Source organism: Phalaenopsis equestris, unplaced genomic scaffold (genome assembly GCF_001263595.1).
Source record: "Phalaenopsis equestris unplaced genomic scaffold, ASM126359v1 Scaffold000278, whole genome shotgun sequence".
Lineage (NCBI taxonomy): Eukaryota > Viridiplantae > Streptophyta > Magnoliopsida > Asparagales > Orchidaceae > Phalaenopsis > Phalaenopsis equestris.
In genome coordinates, this window is record NW_018164720.1 from 583,020 (window position 1) to 604,371 (window position 21,352).

Genomic DNA, 21,352 nt, shown 5'->3' on the forward strand with positions numbered 1-21,352 from the left:
TAGACCTATAGCCAATCAACCACTATTGCTCAATTATCTTTGTTTCTAGGACCCCTATATTACTTTCATGAGATTCATCTTTCATCACGTGCCTTATTCCAAGCCGTCAGATCCACGAAAAATACGATAAAAAACCTTTTTGTCGTACGATATCATATACTTTCTATGATAGAAAAAATAAAAAAGGAAATTTACTAACACAATTTTTACTTATTTTCATATCTTACTTCTAAACTTTTACTTTGACATACATATCACTTTGGTGCTTTAAACCTTGACATGAAAAGCTGAATTTTTCATCAAAAAATAAAAATAGTATTATTTTCAATATGATATTAAAGATGCGTGCCCTACTAGTATAAATGTGAAAGTTTAGATGTGAGACATGTAAATGCATGAGAATTGAGGTGCAATGTATTTAAATGCCCCAAATAATAATTGTATCCCAATGGTCATAAGGAGCAAAGAAGAAACCATTTTCAAGTTTAGGGCATTTCCATGCACACCCCACAATTCTTTTGCATTTATACATCTAATGCCTAAAATTAGGTGATACATATATGAATTTCCATTTATACTTCTTGCAATAGGTAATGAAAAATCAATATGATTCAAATATAAAACGGCAAAGGAAATTGGATCCAGATCACGTTCCACGGACTCGAACCTCGAGAGGCACGGAAGAATTCAAAATTAGATTCCAAAGCAACCTGACCGACGAATCAACGGCGAGGAGCTGCACTTTCAGATTGCACGTACGGTTCAGATTAAAAACGAGGCCATTAAATTAAAACTTGGCACAACCTGCCCTTCTGGTTCCCGAGATTTCTTTGGTCATCCCGGCTTCTCTCTTCCATGCCCGCCTCTCTTCTACCCTGTCTGATTCCTCGGAGATTCTTCTCGACGAAATCCAGTCGAAAGAACTAAGTTTTTCGATCTAAATCACAGCAAATCGATTCTTCTTGCAGAGCCCTTCATATCGAGCACGCTATCGATTAAATAGCGGTTTCGGATCAAGCGATTTAATCCTAGCATCACGGGACTCGCTTGAACAACCCATATAAACTTAGAATTTGACGGTTTGGGTGGCGGTGTTTTGTAGATATTGTCTTTCTTCCACCATCGATTATATGCGCATGCCCAGATCCAGCCGTTTCGTACTGAACCCTAGCGAGAAGAAAACCCTGGCTCGGATGGCGAGGAACGGCTCCCACGTGAATGGCGTAGATAATGGAGAGATTTCGGACGGAGATTCGTCGGCGTCGCTGGAAGAGATCTCCGCTGAGGATTTTAGGCAAGACGGAAGGGGATCGAGATCTAGGGTTTGGGATGACGGCATGATGGGTTATTCTGTCGCCCGTACCTTTGGTCCTACTCTATACAGCTTTGCGTGGGCTCAGGCAGTTCAGAATAAGCCTCTTGGTCTGGAGATGAAGCGAGCGAATGATGCTGATGGGAAAAGAGGAAAGGAGGGTGGTTTCGATGCGGTTTTTGTAGATAGCAGTGAGGATTCGGTTGGCGAGATGGAGAAGGAGGAAGGGGAATTAGAGGAGGGCGAGATTGATTTGGACTATGAACCAGTGGCCGAGGAAATGATAAATCTCTCTTCAGATAAAATAGAAGATGATTCGAAACTGCCGGCGGCAGACACCAAGGAAAATGAAGATAAGGAAGAAGCTGATATGGAAGACTTGGATAGACGTGTTGCCGAAATATTGGAAGAATTGGAAGCTATAACTTCGGAGGAAGCAGAGGCGTAAGTGTTAAGCATTAAAGAAGAAAGTCCAACAATAGAACTCGGAATGTCATTACAAATTATAATCTAAGATTAAATTATAACTGTGTGATCTCAGACATATAACAAAAAATGAAAACTCTGAATTTAAACTTTTAAACTTAGAAGGTTTTCTGAACTGGTTCTATTCTGCTATCTAGATCTTTGGAGGCCGCTTGTTCCCGGCTGTTGAAGTCTTTTGCAGGATTGAAAACTTTGTTTGCAGAGAGCCATGTTCCCATTCTAGATGCTCTTGTTCAGCATGCATTTATGGGGATTCAAACACTTAACTCTGTAAAATTATCTGAACTTTGATCCCTAGCTTTTTGCTTTTCTTTCCTGTTTAAAGCTCACTGAATTACAATTAAATTGATATCGCAGGTTTTTTGTTCGGGGAATGTGAAGAAAACAAAGCAGAATATGGATTTATTACTAAGGTTTTTGTGTTGTTGTGAACTTTCCTTTCTTCAAATTTTAATCATCCTAGTAATCTTTGTTGATAATAAACCTTGGTTTTTTCATTTTTAGGTTATTAATTCATATAAAAAATCAGTACTCTTTGTTGCTGACCCAAGATCAAGTCACAGAGGTCTGTTATCGGTTTTTATGGCTAAACTTTTATTCCCCAAATTGCAGTCTACAAGAAGTTGAAGTTCAGTTTCCTTTGTTACAGATAGATTCGATGGCTCAGTTATTACTTTCCAGTGATGTTAGCAAAGAGAAAGTATTACAAAGTGGGAGTTCAGCTAATAGCAGTGATTCTTCCCACCAACCTGAAAGACCTTCAGCCTCTTTTATTGCTTCTGCACAAAAACCGGATTTGGGTCTAAGGGAGACTGATCTAAGTGGCAGCCACAGCAGAGGATTTTTCTTGCCCAAGTTTCAGCTTCCGTTAACTAGAAGTAGAGTTGAATTTAGCCCTTTGCTTGACCTTCATGCTGACTACGAGGAAGGCAGCCTGCCTTCACCCACGCGAGACAATGCACCACCTTTACCGATAATGAAACCAGTTGGTTTAGCTACATCTGTTCTATCTCATCCAACAGTTTTCAAGAAAGAGGAAAAGGATGACACACCTTTGCATTCTTATATGAATGATGCCGTTAAAGCAGTTTCCTCTTACCAGCAGAAATATGGACGGACCTCTATTCTTCCTAGTAATGAGCTGCCAAGCCCCACTCCTTCCGAGGAGTGCAGCAATGAAGATGAGAAGCTTGATGAAATCTCTAGTTCTCTTGTTGTTGGTAGTGTTAAATCAGCAGAGGGCTCCAGTTTGTTGAAGACTTCAGGATCTGGTAGCAGCTTTGTCCCTACTGCTCCTAATAAGATGGCAGGGCAGTTGAATTCCCTGCAAACCCAAGTTGCAAAGGCTAAAAGTAGGGATCCTAGACTTCGAGTTATTAACCCTAATATAGGCGTTTCATCTGATCAGGATCTGTCCAGAACTGGGCGTATAGAAGGGATAACAAATGATAAAAAGCACAAAGCCGCAGATGCTATCAGGCAGGAAGACCATCCCTTGAAAAGGCAAAGGTATTCATCCATTACACTCACAGATATGCCTATGAATGTGAGTCGTGTGGTTCCTGAAATGATCAACAAACCTGGAAATGCAACAGCATCAGCTGCAGCTGACTCTAGACCTGGTACTAATGGCAATTCCATTGATGCAAATCCTGGAAATGATCAGAATCCTGCAATTAGCTCTGTTCCTTCTATTTCTTTGCCTTCTTTATTGAAGGAGATGGATATAAGTCCTGAGATTCTTATGGAACTACTTAAGATAAAGCAGCAGAGTTTAGCAGCAGAATCCCAGCAGAAAGCTGGTATTTCTGCAGGAACTGCGGTACGATTGAATGGTTCCAGTGGATTGCCTGGTAGTATTTCCTCAGTAAATGATGTTGCATTGAAGACAAAGGAGGTTGAACAAAATTCTTCATCCAAACCTCAGATTTCTGCACAGAGTGCAACCTCGGTGAGCTTTGCTGATTGCTTGCTTATTGTTTTTTTTTTTCATTGACTACCGAGTGCCTGATGCAAGGCAACACCTTACATGGCAGCTACTTGAGTTTTTGTTCTTTCATGACAGCATCTCATGCATGTTGTGTGCTGCTTTCAACTTTAAATAGAAAGTGTAACCTTGCGCAAAAAATGTGTTGCACATATGTTTTGTTTTGCTTTGTTTTACGTTCGTATATTAATTTATCCTTTTAATTTTAGAATTACAGTTTTTTTATCTTGATAACATCTGATTGGGTTGTTCATTGCAATTTTTTACAAAAAAATGTCTGTTTTTCCACTTAATTTGTATTTTTCCATTACGGCATACTTTTTCATCGCTATGTATTTCACTCCCATGGAGCTAAATAATGTGTATTTATATGTGTGTGTGTGTGTGTTTTGGCAGCATCAGCGAACTTCATTTTTCTTGGTAGCTAGTCTATCTTAAGATATTATGTATTAACCCATTTATATATCTATTTTTTGACTGCTTAATACTGACAGAAACCCCAGAATGATGCGGGTAGACTTCGGATGAAACCTCGTGATCCTCGTCGCATTCTACATGATAACGTCATCCAAAAGCCCGATGGTTCAGTTCCTGAACAAAACAAAATAGGTCCCATGCCTTCTAGTTCCCAAACCAACAAGGACAAGATTACTGACAGAGACATGGGAGAGCAATCACAGATCCCTAATTATAATCAGCAGTTCACGAAGAATCTTAAGAATGTTGCTGATAATATGTCCTCTAAATTAACTATTATTGCTTCAACATCTGGTCCCCCAGATATTTCACAACCATTCTTAGGCATGGCAAATAGATCAGATGGAAGAATTATTATGGAGTCCAATGATTCTAAAGTTGGAAATGGTTCTTCCTCTCAAACAGGCACAAGAGATGCCTCTCAAGCAGCAAATCCATGGGGAGATGTGGATCACCTTTTGAGTGGATATGATGACCAGCAAAAAGCTGTCATCCAGAAAGAAAGGACAAGAAGGATAGCTGAACAGAACAAAATGTTTGCCGCCCGGAAACTTTGTCTGGTACTCGATCTAGATCACACCCTCCTCAACTCTGCCAAGGTACATTACTGCATTGTTCAGTTTAATTGTAATATAAACTTTTTGATTCACTTTAATGATGTGCATTTCTTTATATCAAGTTTGGAGAAGTTGAGCAAGTTCATGAAGAGATTTTGAGAAAGAAGGAGGAGCAAGACCGGGAACAGCTGCAGAGACATCTTTTCCGTTTCCAACACATGGCTATGTGGACCAAATTGAGGCCCGGTGTGTGGAACTTTTTGGAGAAGGTAATGTTTGTGTGAATTACTGAGTTTATTTATATTCTTTCGAGAAATTTTATTAAAGTTTGCTTATGGATGCAGGCTAGTAAGATTTTTGAGCTCCATTTGTACACAATGGGCAACAAGTTATATGCTACTGAGATGGCAAAAGTACTTGATCCAACAGGGACCTTGTTTGCTGGACGGGTGATTTCTAGGGGAGATGATGGCGAACCATTTGATGGTGATGAGAGGGTACCCAAAAGCAAGGATTTAGATGGAGTTTTAGGTTTGGAGTCTGCTGTGGTGATCATAGATGATTCCGTCCGTGTCTGGCCGCATAATAGGCACAACCTGATTGTTGTGGAGAGGTGCCATTCTATGATATGTCATTATCTGCCATTTTTTATTTATTAATTTTGACTTTATTGAGCGTTTATTTGCTTAAAACCTTTTGCAGATATACTTATTTTCCATGTAGTAGACGGCAGTTTGGGCTTCTTGGGCCTTCACTTCTTGAGATTGATCACGATGAGAGGCCCGAAGATGGAACTCTTGCTTCTTGTTTAGCGGTAGAATTCTTTGCAAAGCCTTCGAGTGGATGCTAATATTATTGCTTTCATATTCTTTTACTTTTACAATTGTGCCAGATCTTTTGATTCTTTTGCAATGAATCAGGTCATAGAGAAAATTCACCAAATCTTCTTTTCGCACAACTGCCTAAATGATGTTGATGTGAGGCATATACTTGCAACAGAGCAGCGAAAGATACTTGCAGGATGCAAGATTGTCTTTAGCCGGATATTTCCGGTGGGTGAAGCCAATCCTCATTTTCACCCCCTTTGGCAAACTGCGGAGCAGTTTGGTGGCATATGCACTAACCAGATTGATGAGCAGGTCACTCATGTGGTTGCCAATTCTCTTGGAACCGATAAGGTAAAATGACATCTTTTTCTAAATCACCACTATGTTTTCTTATATTAACATCTAAACCTTGGGATTTTTACTAGTGTACTTTTAAACGGATGAAAACTCAAATAGAATATTTTATTAATTTTGAAAGAATAATCCTTAAATTCATCTTCATTGTAGAATTACCATAAAGACGGTATAGTTTGGATCTATTCGGTAGAGACCTCAGAGAACTGATCTGATATGCTAGAATCATCAGATTGATTCAAAATTATTTGATCTCATCTCAAATTGAGTCGGGCATGGCTCATTAACTTCAATTTGAACAAAAAAATGACTCAATTTGGATTAACTTTTTATTCTTGTGAGAAATTATTTGCACACACGTACATATGTACCTACATATGTATTTTATTCATCTGAATATTAATTATAGGTTGGCCAATGTAACACTTGATTTGATTTTTAAATGATCTTTCATCTTCAAGTTAACTTAACACTACTCTTATTAACTCATTTAAAATTAGAATAAGGTAACGAGCATTGATGGTGCATCAGTCAAAAGGCATAGATTAAGATGGCATGCATGTCATTTTAAAGAATTATTTGTGCAACAATAAATTATGTTTTTAGCGCTACACTTACAAAAAAAAAAATTTCTTCATCACCCCCAAAGCTAACACCTTTGGGCTACTAATGCCAATGTTGTTAAAACCGGACCGAATTGGTAGCCGGTCTGGAAACTTGATAACTGGATTTTGAATAATCGGAATTGGACCGACCGGTGATAACTGAGGTCGAACCGACTGCAGTATTGCATTCTTTTTCATGAAAGATTTGGTGAAAGAAAGGACTATGAGAACTATTTTATATTTTTATTTCAAATTGTAATGTATGTTTGGGATGATCATTCCAATATTAAATATTCTCATATTTAGAATTATTGAATTTATTTTTATTTGTGTTTTATGTTTTATAAAGCAATTTTGATCGCTTTTTAATTAATATTTGCATGTACTATATTATTATTATTATGTCATTTATATCATATTTAATTAATTTTTATATTTATAATATCGTCCCGGTTTAACCCCTATCGAACCAATGAGCCTTGAACTTTTTTCCTTCCGGTTTGATGCCCGGTCCATTTATCAAAGCCTTGACTAATGTTGTTAATTGCTGTTAAAATATGAATCATTTGTTGTATTCACGAATATTGTACTACTTTGGCGCTTCTTATTTAAAAATTTACCAGCTAATGTTGATAAAGAGAATTTCGGGTGTTGCCCATGAAAAAACCCTTCTCATTCCCCATGTTATTCACAGGTGAACTGGGCTTTATCCACGGGAAGATTTGTGGTCCATCCCGGCTGGTGAGAGATGTTCCGCTTAAATGCTCAATTACCGTTACTTGTTTTTCACTAATACTGAACTGTCCATCCCGTTAGTGTATATATATATAATCTCCCACACTGACATGGGTTCTTTTTTCCTCCACAGGGTTGAAGCTTCAGCTCTCTTGTACAGGAGAGCAAATGAAAATGACTTTGCAGTAAAGTTATAACCAGAGCCAAACCACCCCAAATCCATCTTAATAATAAAACTAAAAATCCTCAAGAATCTGAAAAATGGGGCTTGTGGCCCAACTCACCCTTCGTCAAAAAGTTAAAGCACAACCTTGGAAGAAAAAAAAGAAAAAGAAAAAGTGACTAATCGGAGATCAGAATGGCCTGATTTAATTACATAAGAATTAAACTCCATTACATATGATTGCAGAAAGCCCCCCTTTTTCAGGCCAGTAATGGGAGCCATTTAGTGAGCAGTAACACGTAATTAAATAAATCATTTATTCTGTATAGAATGTAGACATACAAGGCGAGTGGATGAGGGAGTGCTGGGAAGGTTGTGGCTGAATTTGCCTACTTGACCTGGGGAGAAACTGAGTGCGGCGGATCTCCTATTCTTTCTAGAAGGTTTGAACTGTTAGGGCAGGTTTAGTTCAAAATTCTATTTTATTAATTTCTTGAAGCCTGACCTGATCTACCTGAAGGCAATTTGGCTACGGTGATAAAAGAAAAATGAACTTTAGTATTCTTTTTCCATGCTTGTGATTATAGAAAAAAAAAAAAAAATTGAGAAAATAATGATTCTTGGATTCTTGTTTTTTTGCAGTCTGTTAAAACCTGATTGTGTATGAAAAAAATAAATGATTTTTATTTAACTGACATGCTTGGTAAAGTTAAAGGCAATTAATATTTGCTTTGGAGGTCAAGCTGGAATGCAAGTATCAGCAGAAGGGTGAAAGTGATGCGAAGATGGGGCAGAATGACTGTAAAAAGGTATTTAATGGATTATATTGGAAGCTAGAAAACAATTTATCGAATGAAGGATTTAACGTCACAAAAATAATAATAATGATAATAATAATAAATAATAATTAAAAAAAAACACTTTGCATTTTCATCCGCTTCAAATGTATCACTATTTAAAATTTTAAGAAGTGATGCAGGGTCAAGGGGGTAATATATGTAAAAATTATATTTTAAATGTTAGATATGTAAATGCATAAAAATTGAGTGGTGTTTATGCAAAATTGTCTTAGTGTTTTTTTGCCTTGTATGAAAGCTTCATGCATAGATAAATATTTTTTTTTAGCACAAATCTATAATTTATAGTCATTGGGTTGAGATTAGTGGAAATAATTTTATTATGTTTGATGCAAACTATAATCATTTACACCTCTTTTCTATAGAAATAGAATTATTTAAAGGGCTTGAATTGCAGTTTTCATGTGATGGCAGACCAGAAATTTTCAAGATTGGTGTTTATACATAAAAAATGTGCTAGGGCGGATCCTGAGAAGATCCAACATTTAAAAGGGAGGAATCATAATAGAAGAAGGTCCACCAATAGAAGACCAAACTGTCCACTTATTGGAACAGTTGTAGACACCGAGTTAAGGTCGAAATACGATGGAGTTCGAGAAGGAAAAAAAAATGATTGAAAGATTCGAGTTCAAACTAATCTAACTAAATTAAAACATATAAGCATTTGACGCTAAGTTGAACAGAGCCATTGACCTTCATTCTAGTAGGTATGACTTATTGAAATAATCCAATTGCTCAATATCATCAATCGTCACATGGACGCTCTTAAGGCTCCTCATCAGGAACCAAGAATTAACAATACAACAGAGCCTTATAATAATTTCAAAAGATCCCTTCGTTTAGAAATGAGCTATCTATTGGGTTATGATGATTAACCAAGCTCGATATTCTAGTCTAGTTCTGTTGATGAGAGCTCGTCATCCAACGATCCAGGGTTGATAACAAGACTAGATCAATCGATCGGAAAAGCCTAGCTGACAAAGCCAATCCTGCCGACTCTAAGTTAATCAAGCTCAGCCAATGGGTAACACAGACTCAACCTAGTTGACTGGGTTGACCTCACTGAGCTAAGGCGAAACAAAGCTTAGCCAACCGAGTCAGAAGAGTAGCCGGTAGATAAACACACACATAATATCCTATCCAATCCTCATTAAAGCATGAGCAAAAATATAATATCACTATAATGTATCATCTTTCTTATAAGTAGAGAGATCATTTCATGAATAAAAGAATAGACAAGACATTTTACTAATCACCATTGTTCACTCCCCTCTCTGTCTTTTTCTCTCTCTCTTTTCTTTCATATACTTTATTTCGTGGGTGTGATTCACTAACAAATAAGAATTCAATATCCTATAAGGTACGTTGAGCCTTGATCATGCCACGAACTAGAAGAGAAGCCACACAAGGAGAAGAAACTCATAACAGAGACATTAATTATATGGAGTTCACAAGAAATTTTTTTAACCGACAGATACAAAAGCTGAATGAGCAAATGTTTGATGCCATCTGAGAGGCATTAGATTGGAGAAGGGAGCAGTATCCCTGAGTGGAAGGGCCGACATCCAAAAGCCGAAAGGCTTCCTTAGCCCTTAAAAGAGAAAGACTTCCAATACATCAATAGTGCTGGGCAAGCGATATACAAGCATTGGTTTAGGCATGCTGAATGTTCCAATGGCCAGCGAATACTTTCTTTCGGAAAATCCATGAGGCCAAGCTTCCATAGAGGTTCAAGGTTTCTACATTGTAACCCTGGAGGGGCAAAACTGATTTAACTGGCTACATTGCTTTATTCGAGTCAACTGTGTGTTTGTTGATGATTACCAATGCATTGAAGTTTCTCCTTTTCTTCGCTAAGCCAAGGGCGTCAGTCCTCAAGTATCAATGCATCACCATCAGGAGTAATTGCATTCTTTGCTGATTTAAAGAAAATATTTGTGGTGCAATTTGCCTACGCCCAAAAGCTGCAAAAAGGTTCTCAAGCTCTCCCGTAGATTCAACAAAGGCAAAGTGGGAGTCTTAGTTTGTTCATCATATGCTTTCTAAAGAAATTGTTGGAAGTGTGAGATCTAGAGTCCATAGTTGCTCATTCCATCCTAACATCAGGGCTAAAGGAAAGACCTTTTTGCTATGCTTTTGGTCTGCAACGACAGAAGACACTAAGTTATTGGAACTATCAAACAGTCATATAATAGTAGAAGAATGCAACTCCCTAACATCATTCAGAATCGAACAAGATAACCACCATCCTATAAAGAGAAGCGATCGTAGAGAAAGTCAGGACCTGAGACAATCTCTATTGCTCGCCTCAAGCTCACCTCAGAGATTCATAAAGGAATTTAGATCATCGAGCGACCGACAAAGCGTACTGCTAAGGGAGTCTGGCCCAATACCCTGACCAGACCTCGACTGGGCGATAAGAATGTGTTATCACTCCAATTCTCGTATTTTATTGTGAAATTTATAAAAATGGCTAAGTAAAATTATTTTAATTACACATACGTTCCAATATCTGACAGACACTCTGGAAACTTGAGGAGTTCACACAAGGGATCGTCAAAGTTCGACCGACACTCGAGGAACTTGAATCATCCTGCTAATGATAATTTCAATTGAGCAGTAAAACTGAAGGTGCATGGCGTTTGATCGGTAAAAACTTTCTAAACTGACATCAGTGAATAAACGTCTGATCAGTAAAAATCATCTAAATTTGACTGAAAATGATGATTAACGTTCGATCAACAAATTACACAACAGTCGACCCACAAAACCCAAGCATTTACCCCTGCCCTCGAGTTTAAAATGGATCAAGCTCTGATGGATGAAAATACCCCATACTACTCTTCTTAAAGCAAGAGTAAAAATATAGTACTTTATTTCTCTCCTTCTATCTTCTACAAATAGAGGACTCATGACATGTATTAAATGGTCCTTGGGTTTCTTCTCTCTCAACCCCCATTGTTGGGAAAACTTTCTCTCCATCCTTTTTGTAACCTCTATTTTCTAATGAATAAAAGGGGAGCTTGGCAATACGTCTCTTTCCGTCCCTCCTCAATATGACAAATCTCTCTCTCTCTCTCTCTCTCTCTCTCTCTCTCTCTCTCTCTCTCTCTCTCTCTCTCTCTCTCTCTCTCTCTCTCTCTCTCTCTCTCTCTCTCTCTCTCTCTCTCTCTCTCTCCCCCTCTCTCTCTCTCCCTTTCTCTCCCTCGGTTGCTGTGCTCTATCCCTTGGATACTCATAGGACAGTTTTGGATTCAACACACACACACACACGCACACACACACACGCGCACGCACACACACACACGCACGCACACACGCACACGCGCACACGCACGCGCACACGCACACGCACACGCACACACGCACACACGCACACGCACACGCGCGCGCGCGCGCACACACAGAGATGTATATATATATATATAAGAATTGTGTTATACGTATGTAAATTTCGCTTAACCATTTTTCCTCATAACTTCTGCATCAAGAGTTGATAAAATTTGATGTTTTACCTGTGGTGACACGCCTTTTCTGTCCTCCAGAAATACCTCTTATCATTTCATCTCCTATCATTGTATCGGCACAAATATCCAATCCCAGGATCTGTTATCAAAATACAGTAACATTGGAAGGCTAACTTGAATACTTTTTTCATGTAATTTTGATTTGTTTCTGCAAAAAATAATCAAATCTCTCTATGTATGTCAAATAATTTTAGCTACCTTCATTATGTAATCAGTGATTACTCCAGTTTTCTTTCCTTCTATTGATGTTGCCTGTAAGAGTTAAAGAGTTTATATTTAAGCTCTTGTTAACTTTATATTTGCAAATATAAAATTAACTATCTGACCTTCATGAAAGGCTAACTTGCACAAACTCGGCTTGATATTAGCCTTAAGGGGTAACCACTACCACTTAAGGCTAATATCAAACCAGAGTTTGAGCAGATCGGTCTAATTAGAAGTTAGAATCCATCAAATTTGAGTTGAAGGATATTTGTACATTAATACACGTAAATATACATAATAATTTTTACATTAATTTCTTAATAAGCATTTTACGCCTTGAGATCTCTACTATGTCCGGAACCTTTCATGCCTATGTCTATAACCTTTCATTCATTACTAAGATTTTGATACATCCCTAAATAATCATATTAATTTGCTTGAATCTCGACACAAATTTGGGTTAGAAGCTTTAAAAATTAAATTTAAAAATGCCCACATTTCAATTTATGATCAAATAAAGTGTTTTAGGGAGACAAAATAAATAACATAAAAAATGGTCCTATTTGAGTCTAAGTAAGCCCAAATCATGTAATTAAAGCACAATAGAAGCTTTAATACATACTTTGGGGGACAAAATAACCTCAAATATGACAAGTTTATATTTAAATCGAGCGTCTCAATGAAACAAATATAACGAGCCTAAGATCACTTAATTATGACATTATTAAAGCATTCAAATGCTCATAAAACTACGTTTGAACAAGAGAGTCACTCTTTGATCTGATGGAGTGATCCATATTCATGCAGTATCTACTAAGAATGCCACTCCTAAAAGACTGTCACTCTCTTCATGAAGGAGCACTAGAGGCTAGAGAAAAAAAGATGAAGGTGCTTTAAGCTCTTAAGAGTTCCCAAGCTCCATCACCAAACCACTATCGTATAACCACCGCCACCGCCGGACCACCACTGCGAACCACCACTGTCGTGCCGCTTGACCATTGCCAGCTAGTTGCCGCCACTGCCGGACCACTATAGTCTGGTTACTGCTTGCACCACACCACCACGGTCTTACCACCATCGCCACAAAATCACCAAAGCCTACCATCACCATCCCCGTCATTAGGCCATCGTGGTCTAGTCTCCACAACCATTGGACTGCTACTGCTCGGCCCCCATCATTGCCATCATCAAACCACCACTGTTGCCCCCGCTTCGGGCCACCACTACTGATGCATTGTAATTAGATTTTCTCACACACTATCTCCACCGTCTGTCTCCTTCTATAACAGTCGAGTCACCGTCACTTCCCCAACATATTTTCCTCTCGAGTAATAGAAGTCACATCAACAACCTCTTCTTGTGTAATATTATTTCAAGTTATTCAAGACACAATAAAGCATTATAACCTTTATTGGCATAGTGGAAGCATTTCAACTAGGCTATGCCCCATGATTTTACTCTTTCAGAATTTCCACGTAAAAAGAACCCTTGTGTCAGCTGATATCAATTTTTGATTTCACGTGTGTAGGGTGTCCACTTGGTTGACTCAGGCTAATTTACAGCTTATTCACAGCGTCTTGCAGCTCAAGACATTCATTTAGTCTTTAAAGTGCATGTTCAGAGTACGAAAGCAGGGCCTACAATGATTTGACCATGCCCGGGAGATTCCACCATTGGGTGGAAACATTCATGAGCAGAGACACGTTTAATGCCCATTCTGGTGTTTAAAGACCATCACATATTCATATGGAGTCTTCCATTGTCAAAGAAACCCATCAAAACTTCTAGTAGGTGTTTTCATGAATATTATTGTTTAGGATGCCATACCCGAGAAGAAATGTAGGACATCTATTGACATCAAGATCCTTGATGTGATATCCATGTAAAATGATTTTTTTTAAAGTAATGGGACTATAGTTTATTTATACACACGCTTGCATACTTTACGGATTGAAAAAGTCTTTCACCGAATATTTCCGGTGAAAATCTGGGCTTACCGAGCCAGACATGCGCCTAAACGCCAGTACAGGGTGCCAAGCCTCTGGTGGCTAGGTGCTTGTCTTGGTGCCTAGGCACCCGAAACAACCTCCAGGGTTCTTAAATATGAGAGCCTGTAAAGTAGGTGCCGGAAGGAGGGGGGAGGGGGTGCAGGCGCTGGAGGTGGCGGCGCCAATGTGCAAAACCCAGCTCCTAGGCTTCAGTCTGGGAACCTGAGAGCTCGAAACAACCTCGGAACGTCCTAAAACTGATAACACAAAAAGTAGGCACCCAGGGGTGGCACATAGGCGCCAGACCCAGTGCATAGGCACCAGTCCTCTTTGAAATCTTGATTTTTTGGGTCCTCGAAGCCGAATTTAGGGGGAAAAATTTGCCCTAAGCCACTACAAGGGGGAAAACCAAAAAGAAAAAAAGGGGAGATCAGATTTTGGGGGAGAACTTTGGAGGCTAGGTTTTTGGAAGAGGGTGTTGTTCCTTCTCTTCGCTTCTTCCTCAATTTTCTTCCTCTCCCTTTGGGGTTTCCCTCCTCCTTAACTGATTTCCTAAAGAGAAAAGCATGCCATCTTCTTTCTACAAAGCTTGTTTTCTTTTGGAGGCCTAGAGATAAAGTGCTTGGAAGAAAGGAAAGAGAGAGGGCTCTACTTCTTACAACCCTATTCTTCTTCTTCATCCTCTTTTTCTTTATTTTTCCTCGAGAGATCTCTTTTCCTCTTTTCCTTCTTCCTCCACCACTTTCCTTGACTGTGCGGGAGGCTTTCTTGAGGAGAAATTTCTTTGAGAGGTCAAAGGAGGCATTATATCTCCTACAAAAAAGGAGAGCTTCTTCATACTTTGTGGAAGAAGCGCCAGAACTTTTCTAGAACTTCACCAAAGCTCGAAACTTTCTTGGAAATTCATCAGAGCGTAGAACTTTGTTGGACTTTCCTTTTAGAGAAAGCTTCTTCATGCCTTGGAGAAGAAGCAGAGAAAATTTCAGCAGAGCTTCGCTGGAGTAACATTAGAGCGAGGACAAGCAAAGAGAATGCATCCTCAACCTTCACGGCGGTGAGAATTCTCATAAACTCCTATGATTTCTTTTTTTTAGAGTCTCTAAGTTTGAATGCTAAAGGAACTAGTTAGGGTTTTGTTGTGCTTAGAGGAAACCTCATAGGATTATGAGCTTTTGAGTTCCCCTCGTGAATCCAAGAGTGAAACTACCTATTTTTTTTTCTAGCCCAAAACTCGAACGCCGGGAACATTGTAATCCTACATTTGCACCGACGATTCCGTACATGGATAAACGATGAAACGAAGCGGGTGTCGTACAAATTGACGGACGGACGCCTCCATTTTCCTGGTATGATGAAATTCTGTGAGAAAAACCTTCGCAACATAGAAAATGTCAAAGTATTGAGACTTTTTTCCCTCTGCGTAAAAGCGGTAGATTTTTTTCCTCCCGTCATGGCCGAAGATGCGGCCCACCAGAGACGATGTTTCAACAGAACAAAAGAGACGAGCAAGGAGTAAGATTTGAATTGGGAAAATACCACATGTAAAAAAAAATCTAAAAACCAACCAACAAATGTTCTCAAAAACCAAACCCATAAAACAACGCATCAAAAGCTAAACGCCCGGAAACAAAAGGACCGTTAAAAAATAGGGATTTTAACAAACATAGCACTATAAAGTTTGGTATTTACATATTTCACATTTTAAACTTTCTACTTACAGATGAAGCACCCCAAAGCTTTCCAATACTCAAAACAAGAACTCTGTTAGGCTCCATCCGTCTCCACTGCACGAAACTACCTTCTGAGCAAGCCAAACTCCCCTGCTCTTTGCGCTCGCAAATTCATCTTCTCCGGTGCTTGTGAACTCCTCTGCTCCAACTCCACTTCAATAAATAACAGAAAAAGGTTGGCTCACTTTGAAATTATTTCAGCTCTGGGTTTAAAATTTTTTTGGAGAAGAATAAGATGAACATTAATTGGCAAGCCATGGCAGAGGTGCTGCAGATGGCCGTTCATGGATGAGACATAGATCTTGAAAGTGAGCCAATATTTCCCTGTTATTTACTTATTTGGAGTCGGGATTGGAGAGGGTAAGCTTTGAGGACTAGAGAGGAGTTCGCCAGCACCGAAGAAGAGAAGTTCGCAAGTGCGAAAAGATGGAACGTAGCTTAACGGTGTGCTTTTTTAGAATTTTAAAAATGTTTGAAGTGCTTTATATGTAAATAGAAACTTTAAAGAGTGGGATATGTAAGTATCACTCATTAGAGTGCGATGCATGTAAAAACCCCTATTAAACAAGTCTTGCTAGAAATTCTTGAAGTTATATTTTCTATATTTATGTCCTTATGTCTAAAAGAAAATGTCATCGCCCTTGTCGGGCCGAACAAACCGCCGTGAGAGTCGTGCCGGCGATCATTTTCACACCACTTGGGGCGGCCACCTGCTTCCAGCTGGGCGTCAATTTGGGCCGGAAACCTTCAGTCGATCGGCCACATTGGGCCGGCCCACAAGCCTGGCCACCACCAACACTAGCCGGCTGACCACTTGGCCTCCACCTCCACCAGTCGGCCGACCACCTTGGTTGACCACCTCCTCGTGATTGGTGACAACAAAACGTTAAATATGATCTATTAAATCCGATGAATCTCTACGACAAAAATGGAGCCCGAGTAAACAACAGAATAATTCTTTAAATTCAGCTTGCAATCATACTTATTAAATTCGGATTTATGGTCTTTAAAAGATGGAAAGCGAGAAAAGCAAATAGAACATGAAAAAAATTGTTCTGATGGAGCATTGGATTTTGATTTTTTTTTTTATTTTTTATGTTTGGCCGGATTTAAGTTAAAGCTAGTGGCTAATCATTAATAGCATGCTAGTGAACACCGCCCAAATCGGGGTGAGGAAACGATGAAAATATCCCATATTACCCTCCTTAAATTATGGGTAAAAATATAATGTATTTCTCTCCTTTTATCTTCTATAACCAAGACATTTATTAAAGGGTCCTTGTCTCTCTTCTCTCTCAGCCCCGAGATCTCTTTCTCCTTCCCCTCTCTTATAACCTCTATTTTTTAAGGAATAAAAGGGGTTAATGAGCTTCTAGCTGTGATTCTAGTTTCTTTCTTACTGGCTTGTGATTTTGTCCGGGAATTGTGCAGATCACTTAGGCTCTTTAAGACCTAAAATTTTAAGAATTTTCTATAAAATCCTAATAAAAGTTTCAAGACTAATTAAAATTTACGATTAAAAATTTTCAGATTTTTCAAAATCTGTCTTTATTTTTCTACACGGTCTTTAGGCCAGATTTTAAACGGGTTGCATAGCATAACCATAATCCGAGTCATAATTAGTAGGGCCACCATCCTTAGGGTTAGATAACTGCATGATATTGCACGTCCCGATGAGAAGTTCTCGTGCTTCTCCAACCCGACTAGCCCAACATAGATATTTACTTATTTGGTTGTCTAATGCACTTAGAGTGTTAGAAGCTTCCCCGACCCAAACATGGAGTAACTCCTTCATGAGAGTCTCACAGGCTTGTGGCCATATCTCTCTTCTCTTGCAGGTATAAGTTTACATATGCTCTTCCTACCAATAAAGGGTCATAGGATTAATGTTTCCTTCCTTTGGCCTTAGGGCTACTAAGATCTCCTTGAACAATGCAATTCACAGATTGCTGATAATGGATCTTTGGTTTACTTAGGTCAACTACCTTTACGACTAGATAGTCGGGGTCCTAATAACTTGGGATGACAGATATGTGGTATCTTAATTACTCTAACCTTCCTTTGCTCGCCCACTTTAAGCCCTTTCGCTCTCTTTTGCACTTGGTTGATGTCATCCCATGGGATCTAATTGCGGATAGACCATCACCCATTTGGGATATGCTGATTCACCCTCTATCATGATGGTCTAGTAAAACATTGGAACCATAGTGTGAACCCATTGAGATGACCCAGTTATTTCATAAGCCCCGGTCATCAATAAGCCACCATCTGTATGGAATCTTGAGGGACTCACTCTCTGTCCGTATTGATCGACACGAGCTTTAAAGGCATCGGGACACTCCTGCGAGATAACCATCCTTTATGACACCTTTTACTAGTTTTTATACAATTGTAAGCATGATTCTCTTAATCAAGTGTATTCTTAGGCACCTTCAAGATGTAATTAACCAAAGTCGTCCCTTTGAGAGTTTCTATTTACCCCAGAATAAACACACACTTGTATCTCTAGTTGTGGGTTTCTTTCATAGGGTCGCCATTGCGGATAGGTTCCAAAGTATTTCAATCCGATCTCTTATGTCCATATGCTTTTGGCTTATCTCATGAATTTTAATTTATGAAAGTTATCCATGTTCTTTTTCTTGTTTGTTTACTTTTGTTGTAACCCTTATTTTTCTGATTCCTTTCTTTTCTAAATCATTCATATGATTCAGAAGAGAGATTTACTTAAAAAAGGAAATTATAAAACAATAGACAAGCTGACGACTCCTTCAATAATAAAAGTGAAAATGAATGAAAACAATGTCTCCTATATCAGCTCTTCTTTTTTTGTGTGTGATGAATTCTCATACAATACTAACACATTAGTATATCTCTACCGCCATGAATTCCCCTGCATGCAAAAGTTCTAAAATTTATTTCTTATTGGAGATTTGAGAATAAGCTGATGTTGTACAAAGCATATAGGAGGAGAAGAAGTTAAGGGTATTTCCAAATCTTACACATTGATAGAATGCTATATTGCTTATAAATAGAAAGAAAACTGTTTAGTTGAGTTAAAAAATATAATATATGGTTGAGACTATATTGATTACAAATAAAAAATCCAATTAAGACTTTCTATAGTTGGAGTGGCTAGCTTATTTCAGTTATAAGCTGGTTGTTTTAGTTCAGTTGGTTATAACATATCTTGGTTCAATTGTCAGGTTGAGTGACAACACTTCTTATCAACTGATTATTTTAATTTAGTTGGTTGTAGCATCTTTTTGTTCAGTTGGCTGTAAAATTCCTCTACAGGTTGAAGGTCCGAAGTAAGATTGTCAGCTTATATCTGATAAGTTGAAACCTTGAGTTGGAGAGAACTTTAGTCAATAGATCAACCATGTGGTCATGGGAGGTGATATGATGAAAAATAAGTTATTGATTATTGATGTTATGTGAGATGAAATGACAATCAAATTCAATGTTTTTGGTACTAGCGTGGAAGGCTAAATTATTGGTGTGAATGATGATGGAGGTGTTATCATGGTAAAAAGGAGTGACTTGTATTATACATCTTAACCAAATAATTTCATTTGTTGTGGAGGCTAGTGCTCGATACTCAAATTTAGTGAAGGGAAGTGCAATAGTGGGTTGTTTCTAGATGAGCTAAAAGGTACAACAATCTGTAAATGATTTATGGTCAGAAGAGTTCCCAAACCAATCAGAATTGACATATAATGTGAGATTAAGAGAGGATTTATAGATGGGAAGACCAAATTCTTTCGTGACTTGAATCGTGTAGAATCCGTTTGAGTTGCTAAAAGTGATGAACAATAGATTGTTGCATAGATTGAGAAGCCAGATTGGTTGTAAGGTAATATTTGACATAGTGAGGGTAAGGTATTTTATTAAGTGTACAATTTATTTATATAAGGAGGTGGTTTGAGAGACGTTTTAGGTGAGCAGGGATTTATGATTGGTGGGGACTGCAACATGATAGATTTTTTTAAGATATCTATTTTGTTAAGGTGGAGTTTGTAGATAGTGGATATGGTAGTAATTCCTAGGAATTGAGAAAGATTGCTAAGGATGTTCATTTAAAAATATTGTTGTAAGTTATAAATCATTATTTGTACGAGAGTAAGATTAGTTCTAATGAGAAGAATTTTGTCCACATATATAAGCATATAGAGGCGAGTGCAAGTAGAATAAGGAGGGGTTGACTTTGCTAGGTTTGAAGCCAACAGACATGAGGTAGGTAAAGAGAGTAGCAAACCACCGATGAGGTTCTTTCATAAGGCCATATAAAGATTTCTTTAATAAGAGAATATTGTAAGGATGCTAGAAATCCACAAACCTATGAGTTTGAGTCATATGCACAGTTTCGTTGAGGTGTCCATACAAGAATGCATTGGACGCATCTGGTTGAAGGTGCGCCAATTGTGAGCGATGAGAATTGTAAGGAGAATATGAAGAGTAGATAATTTGGCAACCAGACATAACTTCTCAATGAAGTTAAGGTCGGGTTGCTGATTGACGCCTTATGCAACAAGGCGTGCTTTATAGTGAGCGATGGAGCCATCATAATTGTATTTGGTGTGGTATTTTTACTTACACCTAGGAAGAATTTGGTGAAGTGATGGGGGAATAAGGGTACGCGTACCTTAACAATGTAGTGCTTAGAATTCATCCGACATGGCTTTGTGCCAATGATTTTGTTTTGCGGTTGAGGTATAATGGGTTTTATCCGACCATGTTTAATGAGTAAGATTAAGGATTTGCTATGATTTTCGTTGACCTATTTTAATGCATGTCTACATTGAATGACTGGTACACAAACTTAAAGCTTATGCACAGTATAGCAATAGTTCTAACGGTATTTTTTACTTATATTTCCTTATTTTGCAACAAAACCAAAAAATTGATCCTGAAGAAAAATAAACATTTAAAATTTTAATTTATATATATTTATATTGGGATACTACGCAAGTATACAGATCGTTATCAAGTAATATAGGACTTTTTGATTAAGAGCTGAATATCGAACCCATAGGTAAGATTATGCAATATACACTTTTTAGAAAGTTTTTCTATTTTTAAAAAGATAATTACTTAAAATAAAAATGATTTTTGTAGAAATTTAAAATTTAAATATTTTTGGTATTTTTAATATTTTAATGAAACAATAACAACTTAAAAAGATAACTAAAGTTTTTGTAGAAGAAAAATACTTAATATGAAAATATCGTTCTTCTTATCATGAATCATTAATAAGTATAGGAATTATGTTGTGGAAGTATGCAAATTGTGTTGTGCCAAATAGGAGCAATAATATTCTTTACCTTTACTAGAGATGCTATAAAAAACATTGGCTAATTTAAAGTTTGAATAGTTCTGAAAACCGGTTAGGCAGGGAAGATACTAGCTCTCTCTTTAGAGTTCCCTCGATTCCCTCCACCTCGGGGCTAACATTCTCGTATCAGAAACTAAAACAATAAACCAAGTTTGAGACTTTAACCTATCACTTTAAAGTTCTCTAACTCTACACCCATCAATGAATATTT

At 38.0% G+C, this 21,352-nt stretch overlaps 1 protein-coding gene and 1 long non-coding RNA gene across 3 annotated transcripts in view; one reads left to right on the forward strand and one right to left on the reverse strand.

Annotated features, from left to right (window-relative positions):
- The first annotated feature begins 788 nt into the window (after positions 1-788).
- Positions 789-7,666, forward strand: LOC110024905 (RNA polymerase II C-terminal domain phosphatase-like 3). Of its 2 annotated transcripts, none has more exons than XM_020725097.1 (12): positions 789-1,756; positions 1,936-2,068; positions 2,156-2,211; positions 2,303-2,363; positions 2,448-3,749; positions 4,280-4,861; positions 4,942-5,088; positions 5,164-5,432; positions 5,522-5,633; positions 5,740-5,997; positions 7,300-7,346; positions 7,474-7,666. In XM_020725097.1, the coding sequence occupies exons 1-12, from the start codon at positions 1,131-1,133 to the stop codon at positions 7,535-7,537; spliced, it is 3,657 nt and encodes a 1,218-aa protein (XP_020580756.1). In that variant the 5' UTR covers positions 789-1,130; the 3' UTR covers positions 7,538-7,666. The 2 variants fall into 2 exon arrangements, with proteins under 2 accessions (XP_020580756.1, XP_020580757.1); XM_020725098.1 differs by having other exon boundaries at positions 4,289-4,861.
- Positions 7,667-11,879: 4,213 nt separating this feature from the next.
- LOC110024900 overlaps positions 11,880-21,352 on the reverse strand; it is a 14,343-nt gene continuing 4,870 nt past the window's right edge. Inside the window, exons 2-4 of the long non-coding RNA XR_002294065.1 lie at positions 17,865-17,868; positions 12,086-12,139; positions 11,880-11,966 (exon numbers count right to left, since the gene is read on the reverse strand). This is a non-coding gene — a long non-coding RNA (uncharacterized LOC110024900). The remainder of the gene's footprint in view (positions 11,967-12,085; positions 12,140-17,864; positions 17,869-21,352) is intronic.